At 53.5% G+C, this 19,116-nt stretch overlaps 1 protein-coding gene across 2 annotated transcripts in view; it reads left to right on the top strand.

Annotated features, from left to right (window-relative positions):
- The window catches only part of Pde2a (phosphodiesterase 2A), a 59,155-nt gene that overhangs the window by 12,382 nt on the left and 27,657 nt on the right, over window positions 1-19,116 (top strand). For both annotated transcript variants that reach the window (XM_027942850.3, XM_027942852.2), the window contains one exon: window positions 19,016-19,105. In XM_027942850.3, the coding sequence (XP_027798651.2) occupies window positions 19,016-19,105 (90 nt within the window). The remainder of the gene's footprint in view (window positions 1-19,015; window positions 19,106-19,116) is intronic.

Genomic DNA, 19,116 nt, shown 5'->3' with positions numbered 1-19,116 from the left:
CCGGCAGAGTCTCAGCAGCCTCGGCCAACTGCCAGGGAAGGCTGGATTTGTCATCTACCCAGGAAGCCACTAGGGGAGGGGGATTTGGAGAAGCTGAGACCCTCCTGGGCGATGAGGGCTGGGTCCCATGGGAAGGAGCCTGGCTCCAGTCTCCTTGCCTGTGCCTCTGTGCAGGGACCTTCTGCTGCTGCTACTGGCCTGCTCTAGCGAGTTCTGACTCCTCCCTACTTCACCAACCTCATGGTCTCCAAGAGGCCTCCCTGGATCAGCCCATTTGCTCCCATCCCTGTATTCTCTCTCTGATTCTCCTTTATTCCTATTGCCTCCTGCCTCTGAATCCTAGGCCAAGAGCACATCAGCTCTTGGCTTTGTCCTGCCCCCAATTCCATAGCCGTCCCACAGATGGTCAGTGCTGCCTGGCCTCCTGGCAGGGCCTGCTTTGTTTCTGGGTCTGTCAGCACCCCCACCCTGAGTGCCCAGGCTCATGCTCAGCCCTGCTGGAAAAGAGGCAGGATGCCCTTGTGGATTCCCCAGCACAGAAAGGACAGGCCTGGAGAGAGTGGGGACCTGAGAGTATTGCTCAGATTATAGAACAGCTGGAGGGAAAAGAGAGGGTAGGGGGAGCATGCTGAGGACCCTCCTGTCACATGGAGGCTAGAGAGATAGATGGCCTCATAGAGTGGACAGACCATGAGTTTGGTAAGTGTGGGTTCAAGTCCCAGTTTCCCCACTTCCCAAGTGGGTGGATCAGCACTTGGCCAGCCCAAGCATTAGCCTTCTCACCTGCAAACAGGGATGAGATCCTCTGTTGTTACTGGGCAGATCACTGTTACTGGGCCTTGTACACAGAGCTGCTGGGAGAAGTTATAATAAGTGAGTGTGACTGTCTGGCCCAGTGTGATCTACAGCAGGTCCTCTGAGAGAGCTGCCCTCCCCTTGCTCCCCATCAGGGTAAGATCCTTGGAGCCAGGACTGGGCTGCAACCCCGGGAGACAAGGCATGCTGTGGGGCTGGGCTGAGGCTAGTGGATGTTCAACGGGCATGGCACATTCTCCTGGCATTTGCTGGGTGGCAGCCAGAGGAGCAGAGATACTGGCACCCATCCTCACCCAGTGGGTTTGGGTTCAGCACGTCCTCTTGGGATGGCTCTCTGGCTCCTGGCCAGCTGGCTGACTTGGAGGAGGGGCCCTTCCAGCTAAGCCTGGGATCCTGAGGGAGAATCCTCTGCATCGTTGCTGTCTCTGGAGGTTTGGGCTGAGACAGTTCAAGTTGGTGAGCCGGGAGCATTGCATGGATGTCCTTTCTGTACTGGATCTCAGGCCCAGACGGGTCTTGGGAGCCCTGGGATGAGGGTTGGGTAGTGGACAAGGACAAAGTCCCAAATGCAGGGAGCAGCACTGCTTTTCTATTGCTGCTCTTAGGATAAGTAACAACCACATCCCTTGGCATTGTTCTCTCCACCTGCTGGGCCCCTCATGTCCACTCCTTGCCCCCAGACAGCCAGTGCTTTGGCCACAGGGCCATGCTCACTCCCCAGCACATGCCAGTTCTTCTGACTCCTCTGTCCTGAGCAACCTTTCCTTGTTCTCCACTCACGATTTTCAAGGGCCAGATTAGATGTTACCTCCACTGTGAGGTCCTCTCAGACGGCTCCTTCCACATCAGGCTGAGTCCGTTTGCACCGTGTTCTGAACCTCACAACTCCCAAGTTTCCCTGGGGTTACCTCAGGTAACTTGTTACCCCACGTGGTTATGGGGGTTATATATTCTTTCCCATTTGATTATAAACACCTCAGTCTCCTTTATCTCACATGGGGTCTGACACAGGCCTAGTATACAGTAAGTGCTCAATAAAGACCTCTTGAATGAATGAGAATGGCTGTGAGTAGGGTTGGAATAGTTTGAAGAAGGGGGCTCAGTTGTCGGGTTGGGGCAGTCTTGGAAACTTTGTGGAGGAGGTAGCCTTAGGACTGTGAAGGAGGGAGAGGGTCAAAGCCATGGATCAGTGAGGCCCAAGATTGCCTGGGCAGGGGCTGGGGATATAGCTCAGTTGGTAGAGTGCTTGCCTTGCATGCACAAGGCCCTGGTTCAATCCCCAGCACCACAAAAAAAAAAAAAAAAAAAAAAAAAAAAAAAAAAAAGAAGAAGAAGAAGAAGAAAAAGATTTCCTGGGCAATCAGAGAGGTCAATGTGGTCAGCTTCGGACAGGACCAGCTAGGGGCAGCAAGGACCAGCACCGGACTGGGAACAGAGAGAAAAATCTAGAACAAAGACTTGGCCCCAGAGGTGCCTACAGGAGGAAGGCACAGTGCTGAGAAAGGAGCTCCCGGGGCTGGGGTTGTGGCTCAGTGGTAGAGCTCTCGCCTGGTATGCATGAGGCACTGATCCTCAGCACCACATAAATATAAAGATATTGTGTCCACCTAAAACTAAAAAAATAAATATTAATAAAAAAAGAAAGGAGCTCCCAAAACCTCTGCCTGAGTTGTAGCCTGAGGAAGGCTTGGCCTTTGGGTCAGGAGTGAGACTGAGGCCACCAATGAGTGGGCCTGGGTGGTGGGGTAGCAGTAGGTGAAGTGGAGAAAGGCTTCTCGACCTGTGCATGGGTGGGTGAGCAGGATGCTGCTGTGGTCTCCATGGGAGAAGGCTCTGCGTGTCAGTGGGGCATAGGCTCCCAGGCAGAGAGCACTGTGTAAGTCAGGAAGGGCCACTGCAGGTGGCACTTTTCAGGCCATAGTTTAAAATTCTTGAGTGAATGCTCCTGGCTGCCAGCTGTGCCTGCCTCTCCTGGATTCCGCACATCAGTAGCAAGTGGCCTTGATGATGCTCTGTGGCCTCAAGGGAGCTGCCGCCAACAAGTTGGCCATAGCATCTGGCATCCTTGGGAGCCCTGAGGTCCTGCCATCTGTCTGGGCCCACCTGTCAGGCTGCACAGGCCCAGGGTGTGCAGGGACGTGCGGCTGGGGGGCAGGGTAGTCTCAGCTGCCACTCCAGCCTGTCTGTCTGTCTGCCTATCCATCTGTCTACACCCCTGACTGACTGAGGACAAGGAGAGATGGTGTCATGGGGTCTTGCCATCCGCCTAGTCTCAAGGGGGAGGCAGTAAGCTCGGGGACTTACATGAGAGCAAACACAATCTGAGCCAGGCTGTGGGCAGGGCTAGGCCCAGGGACAGAGGCCTCTCTAGAGCCTGCAGCAGAACTCAGAGGGAGGCAAGGACCCACTCAGAGGTGCACAGCAGGTCTGAGGCAGTACCAGACCAGAGCTGTGGCCCAGAGATGAGGTTCCTCTAGTGGGCCCCTCCCCCACTGTCCTGCCTGGCCCTTGGCTGTAAACACAGAGAGAACAAGTTCCGTTTCCCGGGAAATATTTATCTCAGGCCGTGTGGGGAGCGTGTGCACTGGCCTCCTCCTGTCCTTCCTGCGGGCCGACTAGGGCAGGAGGTGAGGGCCCTTGGCAGCTGAGGAGCCTTGGCAGCCCTGGAGGCTATCTGTGGGGCCACCAGCAAGGCCAGGGAGGGACATTCCCTGAGGACCCTGCAGGGGAGGCTGCCTCTGACTGCTGCTGGCTGGGGAAGGAAACCTGTTTTCTCCAAACCCCACAAACGACCTCCCACTCTCTCATGTTCCTCTGCCTAGCCCTGTCTCCTCCAGGTACCCTTTCTCCAAGACTTTGCTCCCGTCTGGTGCTCCCACCTGGGATGACTTTCCTCCTCTTCCTCAGCTGTCAAGGGCTTCCTCTGGGGTGACTCCCGGCTCTCACTCTCTACCCCTTTGTCCTCCATCCACCTCCCACCTTCCCCTCCTCAGACTTCAGCTTCAGGCTGCATCCCTGCTGGTCTTGTTCAAAGTTGTTGGGGCAGGGTAGGCAGCTTCTCTCAGCTTCCCTCTTGGCAAGCGCAGGCCTGGGCATTCTGAGACTAGGGCAAGGCCCACAGGTCCCCCTCCTCTGCCCATCTCACTGTGACCAGCATGAGCCTGGGCACTTGGTGGGTCAAATGGGGGATGATGGAAAATCCCTTTAGTCCCACCAGGATCGGTCCTGAGGCAGAGGCGGCTGGGGTTCCTGCTGGCCCTCTCCTGGGCTTTGGACTGTGTATCCCAGACGAGGCCAGGCCTGAATGGGCCCTGACAACAGGAAATCCTTGAAGGAACAAGCAGGAGCTGAGGACTCGGAGCACAACAACAGGAAACAGGCTTGACACAGGGCAGCAGCTCTGTGACCATGCCCAGCAGGGGCGGAGGGACCCAGGGTGACGCTGAGGGTGACACTGAGACACTGATTGTGGGACAGTGGGTATTCTATTGAGTGTGTGACACTGAGCTTGTGACATGTGATATCAAGTATGTGACCATGACCTGGGATGCTGTGTGAAGATGGGTTAGTCAGTGAATATGTGACCTGGGTGTGTGGCACTCTGTGATGGCAAATGTGGGAGACAGTGGGTGTGCCACCAAGTGTGTGTCACTGGGGGTGATGATGGATGCATGAAGGGTGTGACATCATGAGAATCAAATGCCATGTGCAGAACCAGATGTGGCTTCAGTGTGGGGCTGGAGTGTCTGACACTGAATGGTGAGATTGAGCGCCACCCAAGGATATGAGACAGTGGGACTGGGTGTGCAAACATGGTGTGACAACTGAGTGAAAATGAGTGTGTGATGCACATGGCCCCAAACCTGACACTGCATGTGTGAGGGTTGTGACCATGTGAAGTGTAACACGCAATGCCATGTGTGACAGTGTTGTGGGAAGACACTGATAGGTTCAGGCGGAGAAGCAGCGTGGTCTGAGAGATGGTGTTGAACTGCGGCTCTGGCTGATGAGTATGGGGGGACAAGTCAGGGAACAGTGGGGAGGCCATCAGGTCCTTTAGAGTCTCCTCAGAAATGGCCAAGCTTTATAGATGTTTGTCAGGTAGAAATGACCAGACTTGCTGATGACCAAGAAGGTGAACAAGAACGACAAACTGAGGACGGACAATTCCCAGGTTTTTGATTTGAAAAACCAGGTGACGGAATATGGAGAGGAGCAAAGACGGGGATGATCAGGGGGTTAGTGGGGACAGGGGGGAAGGAGGCAGAAATGGATAGGCCTGCTTTGGACGTGTTAAGTCAAACATGCAGATGAAGCTGTCCAGTGGGCAGCAGGGGCCAGGCTGGCCGTATATTTAGGAGTCCATAGGGGTGGGTAGTGTTAATCTGTGGATCTGGCTGGGATGATCTAGGGAGAGAGCATTGTGACAGAAGAGGTGGGGACTGAGGACTGAGTCCTTCCCACACACCCCAGAGTGCAGAGAGGTGGTGAGGACAGAGAGCCACCAGGGAGGTGGAGGAGACCAGGAATGTGAAGTTGGAGGCCAAGGAGGGAGAGAGGGTGAAGGCGGGGGTGGGGGGGAGTTGGGGTATAGATGCTGCTAGGCCCTCAACTGAGGTAGGGGATGGGACACTGTCCCTCCTTGGCCATGAGGGTGTGCCAGGCTGGTAAGACCTACTTCAGTGACAGGCGGGGCCAGAAGTCAGACTGGCCTGGGAGGGACAATGAGTGGCTCTACCACAGAGCCACAACCCCAGCCCCTCTCCATCCCCAGCCAGCCTTTGGAGACACTGGTCTCTGAGTGATGCAGAGAAGGGGTGGGCATATCTGGAAAAGGGGTGGGGTCCAAGGAGATTAAGATTTTTTAAACTGTGGAATATTTTAAACACACACAATATTGGAGAGAATAATACAATAAACTGCCATATTCCTATCACCCCAAATCAACAATTGTCAAGATTTGGTCATATTTATTTTATTTCTTCCTCACTTTTTTTTTCATTTTTCTTTGCTTAAGTTTCTTTTAAAAATGTTAATTATGGTAAAATATATGTAACATAAAATGCACTATTTCAACAACCTTTTCTAAGGGTGCACACTGGTGTTAGTGCACTCACATTGTTCCGCCACCAGTCTCCAGAACTGTTTTCATGTCCCAAACAGAACCTGCAGCTATTGAACAATATTGACCCTGCCCTGGACACCACCAGTTACTCTCTATCTCTAGGAATTTGACCTCTCCAGGTACCTCATGTAATTGGGATTACGGAGCATTTGTCTTTCTGTGACTGACATTTATGTTCACTTACCATAAGTTCATCTGTATTGTAGCATGTGTCAGGATTCTCCTCCTTTTTATGGCCAAAGACTATTCCATTGTATGTATGGACCACATTTTGCTTATCCACTTGTGTGTCCATCAATGGACACTCTGGTTGCTTCCATGGTTTTTCTTTTGTGAATCAGACAGCTATGAACATGAGCCAACAAAGATCTCTTTAAGACCCTGCTTTAGGTATATACCTATAAGCAGAGTTGCTAAAATCATATGATAATTCTATGGTGGATTTTTTTTTTTTGAGAAAGGGCCATACTGTTTTGCAGGGCATCTGCACCATTTTACATCCCCACCAGCAGTAGACAGGTGTTACAGTTTCTCCATGTCTTTGCCAATTCTTGTTATTTTCTGGGTCTCTTGATGGTAGCCATCCTAGTGCGTGTGAGATGGTCCCTCACTGTGTTTTTTTTTAAAAATATTTTTAGTTGTAGATGGACACAATACCTTTATTTTGTTTATTTAGTTTTTATGTGGTGCTTGGGTTCGAACCCAGTGCCTCACACATGCTAGGCAAGCGCTCTACCACAGAGCCACAACCCCAGCCCCTCTCCCTGTAGTTTTGATTCGCATTTCCCTCAGGATCATTGATGTTGAACATCCTTTTACATGTTTGTTGGCTATTTGTATATCTGCTTTGGAGAAATGTTTATTCAACTCCTTTGTCCATATTTTAAATGAGAGTGTTTGCTTTTTTGTCACCGAGTTGTTAGGAGTTCTTCATATTTGCTGGCTATTATCTTCTTAATAGATAAAGGGATAAATGGTTTGAAAATATTTTTTCTCATTCTGTAAGTTGCTTTGCTGAAACATTTTAAAGCATCATTATGAAATGATGTCATTTCATAAAAGGTGGATTTTTTTTTTTCTTTTGAGACTAGGAGGTCCTGGATGATGCTGAAATGCGATAGTGTGATGCAGAGCCAGCATGGTACCTGCATCTGATGCTGTGGGTGACAGTGTGGCCTTGGGATTCTGATGTAGGATACTGAGAATGTGGGACACTCTGAATTAGGGTGATAGTGATGAATCACTCTGTGTGGCCCTCTGACACTTGATGTGGGGCCCTGTGGAATGATTGTGTATCACCAAGCATGTGGGACGTGCTCTGTGAAGGTGACAGTGATCACATCCCTGTGTGTCACCTTGGGGTGAATAGTATGAAACAGAGCAAGACACTATGTGTCAATGAGAGGGGCTGACAGAGCACATGCAATCTGAGGGTGATCAGTCCCAGTCTCAGCTGCTGAGCGTCAGAGGGAGTTTGGACAACAAACGTCCACCATGGACAGAAACAGTGTGAGCTGGCACGAAGCCCTCTCCCTTCTCTGGACACCCAGGAAGGTTTCCAGGGGCCGGTGGGAACCTTGATGGGATGTGGTAGGTGCTGATGGGCAGGACCCAGGGTGTGGGGCAACCCTGCCTGGGCTCTGACTGTGGCATTTTATCTTTGGAGCCTCAATTTCCTCGAGCATCAAATGGGACTGTCAACAGGACTGCACAAGATGCCCTGTTCTATCCCTCGCTCCATGTCAGTAATCCCCCCACCCACTCACTCCTGCACCCTCTTCTCCTTCGTTAGCCTCCAGCCCAGGTTCCTGCAGCCTCATTCAATTAGGCCTATGCAATTTGCTCAAGAAAAAGCCCCATAATTTGGTTAATCACACCAGTAGAAGATCTGGCCCTGGTGGGGAGGGGGAAGAGGTAGGAGGGCCATGCCAACAGCTGAGAGCATGGGTCTCTCCAAGTGCCTGTCCCTGGACCCCTACAGCCACCTTTCAGGCTCCATTCAGGAGCCAACAGAGTTCAGACGCCTGGTCTTTCAGATGGCAGCCACAGAGGCCTTGAAACCAGAGTCCCTGGGGAGGGCGACCCTGCTCCTCTCTAGGCCTCTGTTTCCCATTTGGACAACGAGGGTTGGGCTGTGAGTCTCAGGTCACCCAGTCACCTCAGGGTCTCTGCATCTCAGCTCCAGTTCACCCCCTCTCAGGGCTTCTGTAGGGCCTCCTGGGCCCTGGGGGAGAAGGGTGAGGGGGGGACAGAGCCCCAGGGGAAGTTAAGAGGGATGGGTGTCCTCAGAGTCCCATCTAGGATGTGTCCACTCAGTTCCAGAGTCAGAGAGCCTCTACAGGTGGAGGTGGGAGCAGGAAGAAAGGGAGCTGCCATTTCTTCATCACTTACAAGGCCATTGCTTCCTAATGCAGCCTGTACCTCACACAGGGGTGCCAACAGAGATGGAGTGATGCTGACATTGAGCCCACTCCCCTCATGGAGGCTTGCCCCTCAGGGATGCCTTTTCTCAGAGTGCTGGGTCCCTTTTTTCTAACTAGCACAAGGTGGCCTTGGCCCCTGCAAGTAGCTATCTTAGGTGGTACTTGGATGGCTCCAGTTTAACCTAAATTTTACAGATGAGGAAACTGAACCCAGGAAATTGAAAGACTTGTCCAATGTGTATGGTGTGTGGTGGGCCAGGGAGATGGCAGATCTGAGGAAGGTGATAGAGGAGGTGACAGGGTGCCTAGGGAGGAGAATTATATCACCCAGATACCAACACTCTCAGCCACACACTCATTCATAGACAAGACCCCAAGAGAAACAAAGCTCACGGCGTGCACCAGGCTCACATCGATGTCAATGACCTGATTCACACCCGCAGGGACATAGGCAGTGAAAGCCATGTGCAGATGACCAGGTATGGACGTGGACATAGGATACTCACACATTCACACTCTTAAACTGTCTTCCACAGAAGCACAACCCATATGCTTTCACACAGATGTTTTCCTAGTAACCCAAGGGTCATATTCTGCTGTGGTCACATGGTGGCCCATAGGGACACACCATTATGGACCACATATGCTTAGATCACCAGCCAAGCAAGAACTCCCTACAAAGTGAGAGAAAAGGTCAGCCTTGATGAGTATGCCCAGAATCTTGCTCTCAAAAAAGCCACACAGAAAGCTATTTTCATTTCCAAGATAAAATTCATTTTCAATTGCATATATAGGGTCTGAGGACAGGCGGAAGAGCATCATCCTTTCAGGACTCTGGGACTCTAAGAAATCTGCACAGACTCAGACACAACAATCCCACTAAAGTTCCCAGGCTTTTGTCTGTCCGGCCTGGGTTGTATGCACGTGTGCGTGTGAGCACGTGTGTATGCACACATGTGTAATTGCTCTGGCTCCCAGGCTCTCAGGATGCAAGGCGGGAGAGTAGGAGAAATTCCAGAGAATCCGGATGTTTGTTCTATGGCTCTTGGGCCCTCCAAAGGCAAATAACTTTGGATGCCAGCCTGCCTGCCTGTACTAGCAGGGTGGGGTAGGGTGTATGAGGAGCCTGCCTCCGTCCCTGGAGCCCCTCTGCCTAGGACCCTGTGCACTGATGCAGTAACTGAGGACTGTGACTAGCTTCCCACAGTCTCTTAGGCCATTACCTCCCACCTCTGGGGCTTCGGTCCCTCATCTGAAAAATGGAGGCAGAGGGGAGATGAGACTGGGTGGGATTTACCCTGGTGACCGAATAGAGAGAACCCCTTGGGGCCAAGGGTCCAGAAAAGAAAACCAAAGCTGGAGAGGGGTCATGCAGGGGACCAAGAGGGTCCACGTTCAGGGCAGGGCATGAGCCCCAGAGCCTGCAATGCCTCCCTGCCAACTCCCTCCTTCACTGGCAGAGGACTCTGGGCCTCAGTGCCCACATCTGCTCTGGGATCCTGCAGCCCAACCCCTGGCTTGCTCTGCCAAGGCAAGCAGGGGAGGGAGGAGGTGGCAATGAGTCAGAGAGCCGGGCTGGGGGTTTCCCAGAGGACCAGATCAGGGCTGGACCTGGAAGGACAGGAGAGAAAAGAGGGCACCATATGCAGGAAAATGGGGAGCCAAGGCCCCAGTGGGGAGAAATGAAGGGGTGAAGAGAATGAGGTAGAGTTGAGCAGAGGCCCAAGCACGCCCAGCCTGGGTGAAGGTGGGGAGTCAAATGGGCACAGCCCCTTGTTCCTTCACTCCTTTGGAAGACTCCAGGAGGGCTGTACAGGCAGCTCCCCACGGCCCCAGGCTAGAGCCCACGGTGGGTGTGATGAGCACTGGCAGTCTTATGGGAAGGCAGGGTATAGGCACACTTATGTTTTAACAAAGCACTGCCGGGAGCCAGGCATGGTGGCACATGACTAATCCCAGCGGCTCTGGAAGCTGAGGCAGGAGGATCTCGAGTTCAAAGCCAGCCTCAGCAACTTAGTGAGGCCCTAAGCAACTTATTGAGACCCAGTCTCTAAATAAAATATAAAAAGGGTTGAGGACGTGGCTCAGGTGGTTGAGTGCCCCTGGGTTCAATTCCTGGTACCAAACAAAAACAAAACAAAACAAACAAAAACACTGCCAGGGTAGGGCAGCCGAGAGAGGCCACTGCCCTGGGGAACACAGTGGATGAGAGCCCAGACGCAGGGGCATGCCTGAGATGAACCCTGCCCAGAAGATTCCTCACCCCAACTCCTAATAAAGAAGGGCTATTTTTAGGGACAGTAAAAGTGCTCAGACATTCCTGCAGGGGGAGGGATGGAGAGGGAAGGGTAGGATTAGTGCCCAGGGAGAGAGAGGGAGGACCCCACTTCTCCCCCCAACTCTGTCTTTGCCTTCAAGGCCTTCCCCCCAGGGGATTCCCTGGCTGGCCCTGCCACTCCAGTCTTGTCCCCAGGGTCCCCTTCTGGCTCTTATGTCTGTCACTATGTTTCTGAATTGATCTCTGTCCCTGTCTCTCTTTCTCATACTCCCATTTTCTCCCTCCCCTGGGATTTGGGGAACAGCTGGGTTGGGCCAAACTCTTAGGATGGAGCCAGATAGAGTCACGGGACAAAGCAGCGTGAGGCTGTGGGAGAGACGCCCACCAGAGAAAGACAGCGAGAGAGGCAGCGTGGTGAGCCCGGGAGGCCCCGAGAGAGCTCAGCACAGAGCCAGGGTGAGCCCCCCAGTAGGCATCACTAGGCAGCCAGCTGCCCTGGGCCTGCTGTATTGTCCCAGAGGCGGCCAGCATTAGGCCCCCCCGGCACCCTTACCCACCCCACAGCCCCTCCCCAGGCTTGCTCTTCCTCCCTGCCCTCTGCAGGCCCACACTAACCCTGAGCCAGGCCAGTGCCATTCAGCATTTACCTCCAGGGTGGGCATGGTGTCTGGCACAAGGGCAGACAGAGATCCTGACCCCAGCCCTGAGGAAGACACCCCACTCCACCCCACGTCTGAGAGGAGCTCATCCAATCCCCTGGCCAATACAGGGTGTCCAGGGGTCCTGAAGACAAATTGCTCAGGAGGGAGGTAGACTGGTGTGGCTAAGAGGGCTGGGCTGGGGCATGAGCCTCCCCCTCCAGGGGAGAACCTGAGCAGGCCTTCCCTGCCTCCTCTGGCCTTAGTCTACCCCCGTCAAGCTGGGGACTGGCCTCCAGGAGGCCTGGGGCCTGTTGACTGTGGTCCTCTGGGAATTCTCAGGAGTTCTGGGAGTAGGACAAGTGACCACCTGGGTTGGAAGTCTTCCTGGAGGAGGTGATGTCACTGACTCACTCACTCACTCACTCTCCTGACCTGCTGCCCCAACTCCTTCTTCACTGGGAGATGATCCCAGTGCAAGAAGGGCCTTCTGGCCTGCACAGACACCCCGGGAAGGTTGCCAGAAGCTCTCAGCACAAGGTGCCCTCATTCCTTTGGCTCTTCTCTAAGACTGTTGCCACACCAGCCTTGGGAGACTTTGAGAGAGCTCATCAGTTCCCCTGCCTGGGGGTCTCCAGGGGTCCTGAGGCCCACCTTTCGATGCACCCTTCATGGCTCAATAGCCCTAAGCACCCAGCAGTTCACAGGTCAGCGAACATCTGACTTCTGTGAGGGGCTAGGTGATGCCAGGGACCTGCAGAGGAGCAGGGCCCAACCTTCCCCTTCTAAGAGCTCCGAGTCTGATGGGGGAGCCAGGTGAGAAAGAGCGACAATACATTGACACACACAGTGCTGTGACAGGGGTGCACAGGGTCATGGGGCCCTAGCGGGGAGGGTCAATCTGCCTGTGAGGGAGCAACAACCGAATCTCCCTGAGAGTGGGGTTGCTCAGGGGAGAGGGGTCGCTCATCCATCCATGGATCACGTTCTTCCTTTTGGCTGTCATTTCCTAAAGAATGTACCCCTCGTTCTGAACTTGCTTTGTCCAGCTTCTGACCTACCATGGAGGCCCTTCAAGGGGGTGAGGCAGAGGAAGCCTCCCAACATTGAGGTCATGGAGTCGTGGAGTGTAGAGCTGGAGGGGCTACTCTTTGCTCACACACTCTGGAGAAGGGCAGCCACCCTCCTTGCCACCCAGGTTCTCTCGAGGCAGGATGCTGGCTCACAGTGTGGCTACAGCTGCCTCCTTGTGTCTGGGCCCCTGTCCCAGCTCTGCCTTCATGGGCTCCAGGCCAGGAGACAGGAGAGTTAGAGGTAGAAGCAGAACCACTGCCCGGTAGCTGGCTGGGGGAGCAGTGGTGAGGGACTGTGAGGAGAAGGTGGGTAGGAGGGATGGGGTCGTTGTTGTTTGAAATGTACATGACACAGCTGAAGGTGAGGAGGGGTGGAAGAAGCCCTGAGCCTGACCTGACCTCTCACTGAGGTCATCTCCCTCCTCCATGTTGGCTGCTCTCTTGTCCCCTCCCTCCTTGCTGGTCCCCAGGCTGGGGATTGAGTCAGGCCTCAGAGAACTGATGGTTCAGACAACCCCTGCCTTCCCTGCCCAGCCACTTCCCCCTCTCCCCCAACACGACCTAGCCCTCGATGGACCCAAGGGGGCCTGGACAATTGGCAGGAGCTAGAGAAGCCAAGTCTGGAATAGGGTGAGAGGCCCAGAAGGAGCTGGCCGCGGGTGTGGGAAGGAGGGATCCAGCAATAGTGCCAAGCTCATCAGGGAGGCGGGACCCACGGGAGGCACCAGGACAGGCACAGGTGTATTCTACAGTGCACGTGTCTCCAGTGTGGCTCGGAGGCTGGAGACGCGGCCCTGTTGGAGTAACAACTGAAGCCGGAGTCTGCAAAGGGTGGGCAGGAGGGAGAAGGAGAGGGATGGGGACAGAGAGGAATAGGGGGATGGAATGAAGGAAGGTGGGAAGAGGAATGAGAGGGGAGGAGGGAGGCAAGGCCTCGGCGGGTCCTTCTTCTAGGGCTGGGCTGCAGGTAGCCCCTTCCACGTGCCCTGAGCCCTGTTGCCTACCACCCCAGTTCTCTCCTTCCTCACCCCCTGTCTGTCCCCTGTTTCAGTACTTTCCCCATGAAGTCCCCTCTGTGGGGCAAGTGGTGTAGAGTTATCTTCAGAGGCTGGGCTGCCCTCACCAGAGCAAGGCTCTCCCTCTGTCCTTAGCTCCTTCACCTATAAATTGGGATGATCAAAACAGGTCTCCCCAGGGTTCCAGGAGGCTCTGAGATCATGTAGGTTAGTGGATCTCAAGGTGTGGTTCCCAGACCAGCCACACCACCATCATCTAGGAATGATGGACCTCATCCCAGACCAACTGGGTCAAAATCTCTGGGGACAGGGCCCAGAACTCTACATTTTTAACAGGTCTTCTGGTGATTCTGGTGCATGCTAATGTTCGAGAACCCCTGGGGGACACTGTAGCCGTAGTAGGTGGTTGAGACAGATGCTTTCCCTTCCTCTAGACTGCTTCAAACAAAGCACTGACATCTGAGCTAACCCAACTGTGGCCTAGGTCTCTGTCCTGCCTCCCCCTTCAGACTAGTTTCAGGAGCGTCACCAAGCCTCTTCCCTCTGCCCGACCCCTGGTCCAGCTCAGCCTTGCTGTAGGGAGGTTTAGAGGTACAAGATGTTAACATGCATAGAGGACTCTTCTCTGAGTATTTCAGGCACCAGTGTCTGCTAGAGGCGGCTCTTTGGGCAGGTGGCAGGCGTGGGAGGGTGGGGAGGGAGGGAGGAGGGGGGAGGAGGAGGAGGAGCTGCCTTATTCTGCTTCCTTGTCTTCTGTCTCCCTGGACAGGCGTGCTGCGGGGCTGTGAGGAGCCACAAAGGAAGCCCAGGGTGCTGGGCTCAGTCTGGGGTCCAAGGCTCAGCCAAAAGGCTTCTCTGGTCTGACCCCCCGGGAGGCCTCCTCTGGGGGAGTTCTACCGGTTCCCCTGACCAAAAAGCTGCACTTGCTACTTGCGATGCTGGGCACAGAGATGGGCATGTTCTCTTTTGCCCTTGAAGGACCCCATTCTCTGGAAAGATTAGAGAATGTGTATGTTGCCCATCAGAACAGGAGGCAGGGTGCAAAAGAGGTGCCCAGGAACCCCCAATTTTCCCCATCATGGTCACCTTCCTAAGCCCCACCCCCCATTCTGCAGAGGGTCTATTTGTGGTCAGGTGCTTTCTCCTCAAGTTCTCAAGATGACTACTTGGACGTTTGGGGGAGGAGTGGGCAGGAGAGATGGGAGCAGGTAGGGACAGGGATTATTCAGGGGAGAGAGATGGAGAGTGGGAGGATCAGCCATCCGGGAGGAAGAGGGAGGCTGGGGAGGTGGAAAAGACTCAGAGGCAAGACAGGAGAGCAGCATGTGGCAGAGGTGGACGTTGGCCGAGGGAATCAGAGAGGGGCAGAGAGATCCACCCGAAGAGCCTGGCCCACAGAGAAGCAAAGAAGAACAGAGAGGCAGCAAAGCCTCAAGGTCCAGGGGATCTTGAAGGACATCCCCACCCTTTAGAGAAGAGGACACCAAGTCCCTACCCCCCAGGCCACGCAGGGGACCCAGCACAAGCAGAGTTGGATGAATCAGTATGGACAGTCCCAGGAGCATAGCTTGAGATGCAGGAAATACTTGGCTCTTGAGCTTGATGTTATTCTTCCCTGGAGGCAGCATGAGGGCCACTGCAAGGCTTCATCTAGAGCAGGAGGCGGGGGGTCTAGGTGCCGTGCAGTGGGGAGGGCCACAGGAGGGTTTGTGGAGATGGGAAAAGACATAGAGACTCATGGGGATGGGACAGGAGGGCAGATTGTGACAAAGACCCTGAGCCTCAAGAAGTTCACCAGTCCCTGTGCTAGTGGCTCCAAAGACGATAAGGCCAAGGTCTCAGGTTTCATGTAATTTTAGGTTGTCAGGAATTAGAAATATTAATTACAGACCCTCTCCTCGCTCCAACGAAATGCTGGTCCAGATCCAGCTCCAGGACAGGCCCCAAACCTGGCTTCAGAGGACCCCGACTCAGAACAGCCTCCCCTCCCCTTGGTACCTGAGGAGAAAAGATGGGTGTGTGGGCATGGCGCTGTCTGCGGTGCTGATGGCCTTACCTCAGACCACAGAGCAGCAGGTGGAGAGCTGGGAGAGCAGGAAGGTTCCATCCCTCTATTCATCTACCCATCCACCAGCCCGCCATCTACCACCCACTCCTCCACCCATTTTTCCACTCACCCACCATTTACCCATTCATCCATCTACCCACCCAGCCATCCTCATTGAATTAAATGACAAAACCATAGAACTATATGCAACCGAGCTAGAAAGACCCGTTTTTACTAATGAGGAAACCAAGGTTCAGAAGAGGAAAGGGGTGTGCTTCAGGCCACACAGAGCTTCTGTCGTCAATCTGGGGCAGAACTAGAAATTGTTGTTCTTTTCTATACACCACAGATTCTCCCCTGGGGTCTGGGAAATTGCCTGGTTGTTATGCCGATATTTACACTGGTGTTTGTTCAAGAAAGCTTTGAGGACAGGAAATGTGACTCCTTCACCCCACCCTGAGCCTGGGCTCTGTGCATGCAAGCCTCACTGCTTACTTGTGTGTGCATTGGACATATGGTCGCATTTCTGTGTGTGTATGTGTGCATGCTTGGGTGAGGGTGTGCGCACACGGGCATGGCCAGAGGTGTAAAGATGGCAATATGCATTTATGTGACATGTGTGGGTGGGCATATGAGCTAGATTGGCTGTGACTCCTTTCAGAATTCTTGGGGCTCCAGCTCAGACTTGACCTGGCTCCCCACCTGTGTCTCCAATTCAAGAGCACCCCCACTTCTCATTTATAGCTGCTTCCCACTGATTTTCCCTCCTTGTTCCTGCTCCAGTTCTCCCCAGTTTTCTTTCCTGCTCCCCCACCATTATCCTGTCCTTGCCCTGAGAAGTCATGGAAAATTGATCAATCAGAAGAAAGGCCAGACAGGCACCCACCAATTCCAGTAAAGGACAGTTCGGGGTACCCCCCAATCACAGCAAAGGGCAGATTGGGGAGCCCACCAATCAGAAGAAAGGACAGATTGTTCCTCTAAGCCCCCTGAGGCAAGACACAGGGGTTGGGGTGCTGAGCAGGAACCAGGCAGGGGCCAGAGATCCAGAGATTTGGGCTTTGGATCTGACTCTGTCTTGACCAGCTAGATGATTACAGATAGGTCATTGCTTCTCTTTGAGTCTCAGTTTCTTCATCTGTCAAATGGGAAGACTGAACTGTCTGAAGCCTGTGACTTTGAAAAATCTCTCCTCCCATACCAAGCTCACTCCATTGCCTGGGCTTCTCTTCCCCAGTTTCCAGCACACCCATGTTTGATGTCACTGAGGGCAGAATCTTTCAGAGGTTGGTTTGGTGACCCACATGCCCCTGCCCCTTGCCTCCAGGCAGGAATAGTTCTACACCAGCACCAGCAACTGGGGCCCTGACCTTGGGAGCTCTGGTCTGGGGAGCCTGGTTCTAAAAAGATTATATTTTGAGATTATCTGGGGCTTCTGCTCTTTCTCCCTCTTGGTCTTCACTTTGACCTTGGAAGGGCACAGCAGCCTGTGTGTGTGCTGTATGAGCAGGTGTTGCTGGAGCCCTTGCCTGTGAATCCCTGAGACCCCCTGTGTTGGTGTGCACACACGCCTGGAGGGCTCAGAGGCATGGTGGCTCTCTGTGAGGAGGTAGATGTCTAAGGTTGGGTGGTGCCGAGGATCTGTGAACTGTTCCCGCAGCTCCCAAGAGTCACAGGAGAAAGGATTCAAATTGGGGATTGTGTTGTTTGAAGTCAATGGCTTCCAGTGTCCAAGGACAGACATCTCCGTGACCAAGATGTATCTTCATCCTTGAGCAGGAGGAGGGATGAAAAGGAGGTTCAGGGCTGGGGAAAGCAATGCCTGGACATTTGGGCATAAAGTTCACTGCTGTCCCCCTCCTCCTGGGAACAGGGGCTTGGGTGGGGGTGGGGGAGAAATTGTAGCCAAGAAAACCCCAAGTGTGAAATTTAGATCTGAAGCCCAGACCATAGGCTTCATTCAGACTCCAGAGCAGGCCTTCCCTCTGCAACCCTCCTCCTAAATGGGAGTTCCTCCCATGCTTGCATACCCTCAGAGATGGGAACCTCACTTCTTCCATGTCTCCTGGTGGCCTCTGCCTTTGTACTATGGCTTTGCCGGTGGGAAGGTCTTTTATCCCACTGGACAGATACCAGCCTCCTGTGACATCCTGTGGGTCCCCAGGCCATCAGGGGGCCACGGAGTTCAATCCTCCAAAACTGGAGTGTCTGAGAATTTGAAGTTGGAGACTGATAACCCTGAGTCTGCTCTGCTAAGCCTTCCTAGATTGTCCAGTCTTACTCAAATGAAGGACTTGGTTTCCAATTCCCTCCTTACATGGATCATGTCCTCTGGAAGAGGCTCATCTTGTCCTTACCTTAGTTCATTAACTAAGGATGGTTTAACCAGACTATAGAAGTGGAGGATCTGTCATCTTCCTTATCTGGGCTAACAGATCTCTATTAATATGGCCTATAATCTCAGCATTTTTATTTTTATAAGTCATACTTAACACTGGGGGCTCATGTTGAGCTTGTGGTCTGCTAAGACCCTCAACCTCATGTTATTTTCACCTGAATGGGGGCCACAGTATGCCTCCTTGCAGTTAATCACTTTGCTTTTTGAACAGAGACCTAGCCATCCACAGGGAAGATATCAGAAAGGACTTCCAAGGGCTGGGGAGAGGGCATGGCTGAGTGGATGCTGTGAGTCACCATTCTGCTTTGGCCCTGGATCCCCTGTTCCATTACCTTTCTCTTTGATCCCTGTGGCTCTGGCCAAGTTAATAGAGCGAGAAGCAGGGACCTTTGTTGTCTCCGTTCCGGCTCCCCAAGGACAAGGCCTGTTTCTGAGATGGGAAGGCTGCGAGGCAGCCAAGGCTGACTTCTTCCCCCCCTCTGGTTGCAGGAGTAGCCCCAGCCATCCTCTCCCGGGGTGTGAGGCCGGGCCTCCCTCTCAACCCAGTCCTCGCTTGGCTGTAAAATGAGACCTGCGCCCTCCTGGGAAGAGCCTGTGGCCGGCTGCAGGGAGTGTTTGGCTAAGCGCCTACTCAGTGCTGGACACTCCCTGAGGCACTTTTAGCCTCAGTTTCATTTTTATTTTCATTTTTTTTATGTGCTCAGTTTCAGTTTGTCTTAATGTCAGCCTGTAAGGGGCAGTAGCCACAGTTGCCCCCAATTAACAGATAGATGACTGAGGCTCAGTGATTGAAATAAGACAAGCTGCTGATACATAGTGAGCCGGGTATCAAGTTTAGGTGGGTTCATTTTTTTTTCTGGTTATTTACTTTTTTTTTTTTTAACTGTATTTTTCCTACACTTTCAGAGCTGTCCTCAACTAAAGGACAAGAGATCTGGGGGCTACTCTTAACTCACTGTGAGGCCTTGGCTAAGTCCCTGGCCTTTCATCGAGCCTCAGTTTCCCCATCTGTAAGACGAGGGACTTGGTCACTCGAAGGTCCTAATATTGTTTAATTCTGAGACCTTAGGATCTGGGGATTCAAGTATCTGAAGCCTCAGGCTCGGGTCTGAGCTGGGGGTTTGTGTTCACAGCCCTCTGGGCACGCGGGGCTGCCCTGGCCTGTCCAACAAAGCCCTCACTGCCCTCTCCTCTCTTCCAGGATGCTTTGCTGAGCCTGGGCTCTGTCATCGATGTTGCCGGCCTGCGACGGGCTGCCAAGGAGGCCCTCTCAGCTGTGCTCCCCAGAGTGGTAGGTGCCCA

Source organism: Marmota flaviventris, chromosome 9, assembly GCF_047511675.1.
Source record: "Marmota flaviventris isolate mMarFla1 chromosome 9, mMarFla1.hap1, whole genome shotgun sequence".
Lineage (NCBI taxonomy): Eukaryota > Metazoa > Chordata > Mammalia > Rodentia > Sciuridae > Marmota > Marmota flaviventris.
This window is presented reverse-complemented; position numbering and strand designations above follow the sequence as displayed.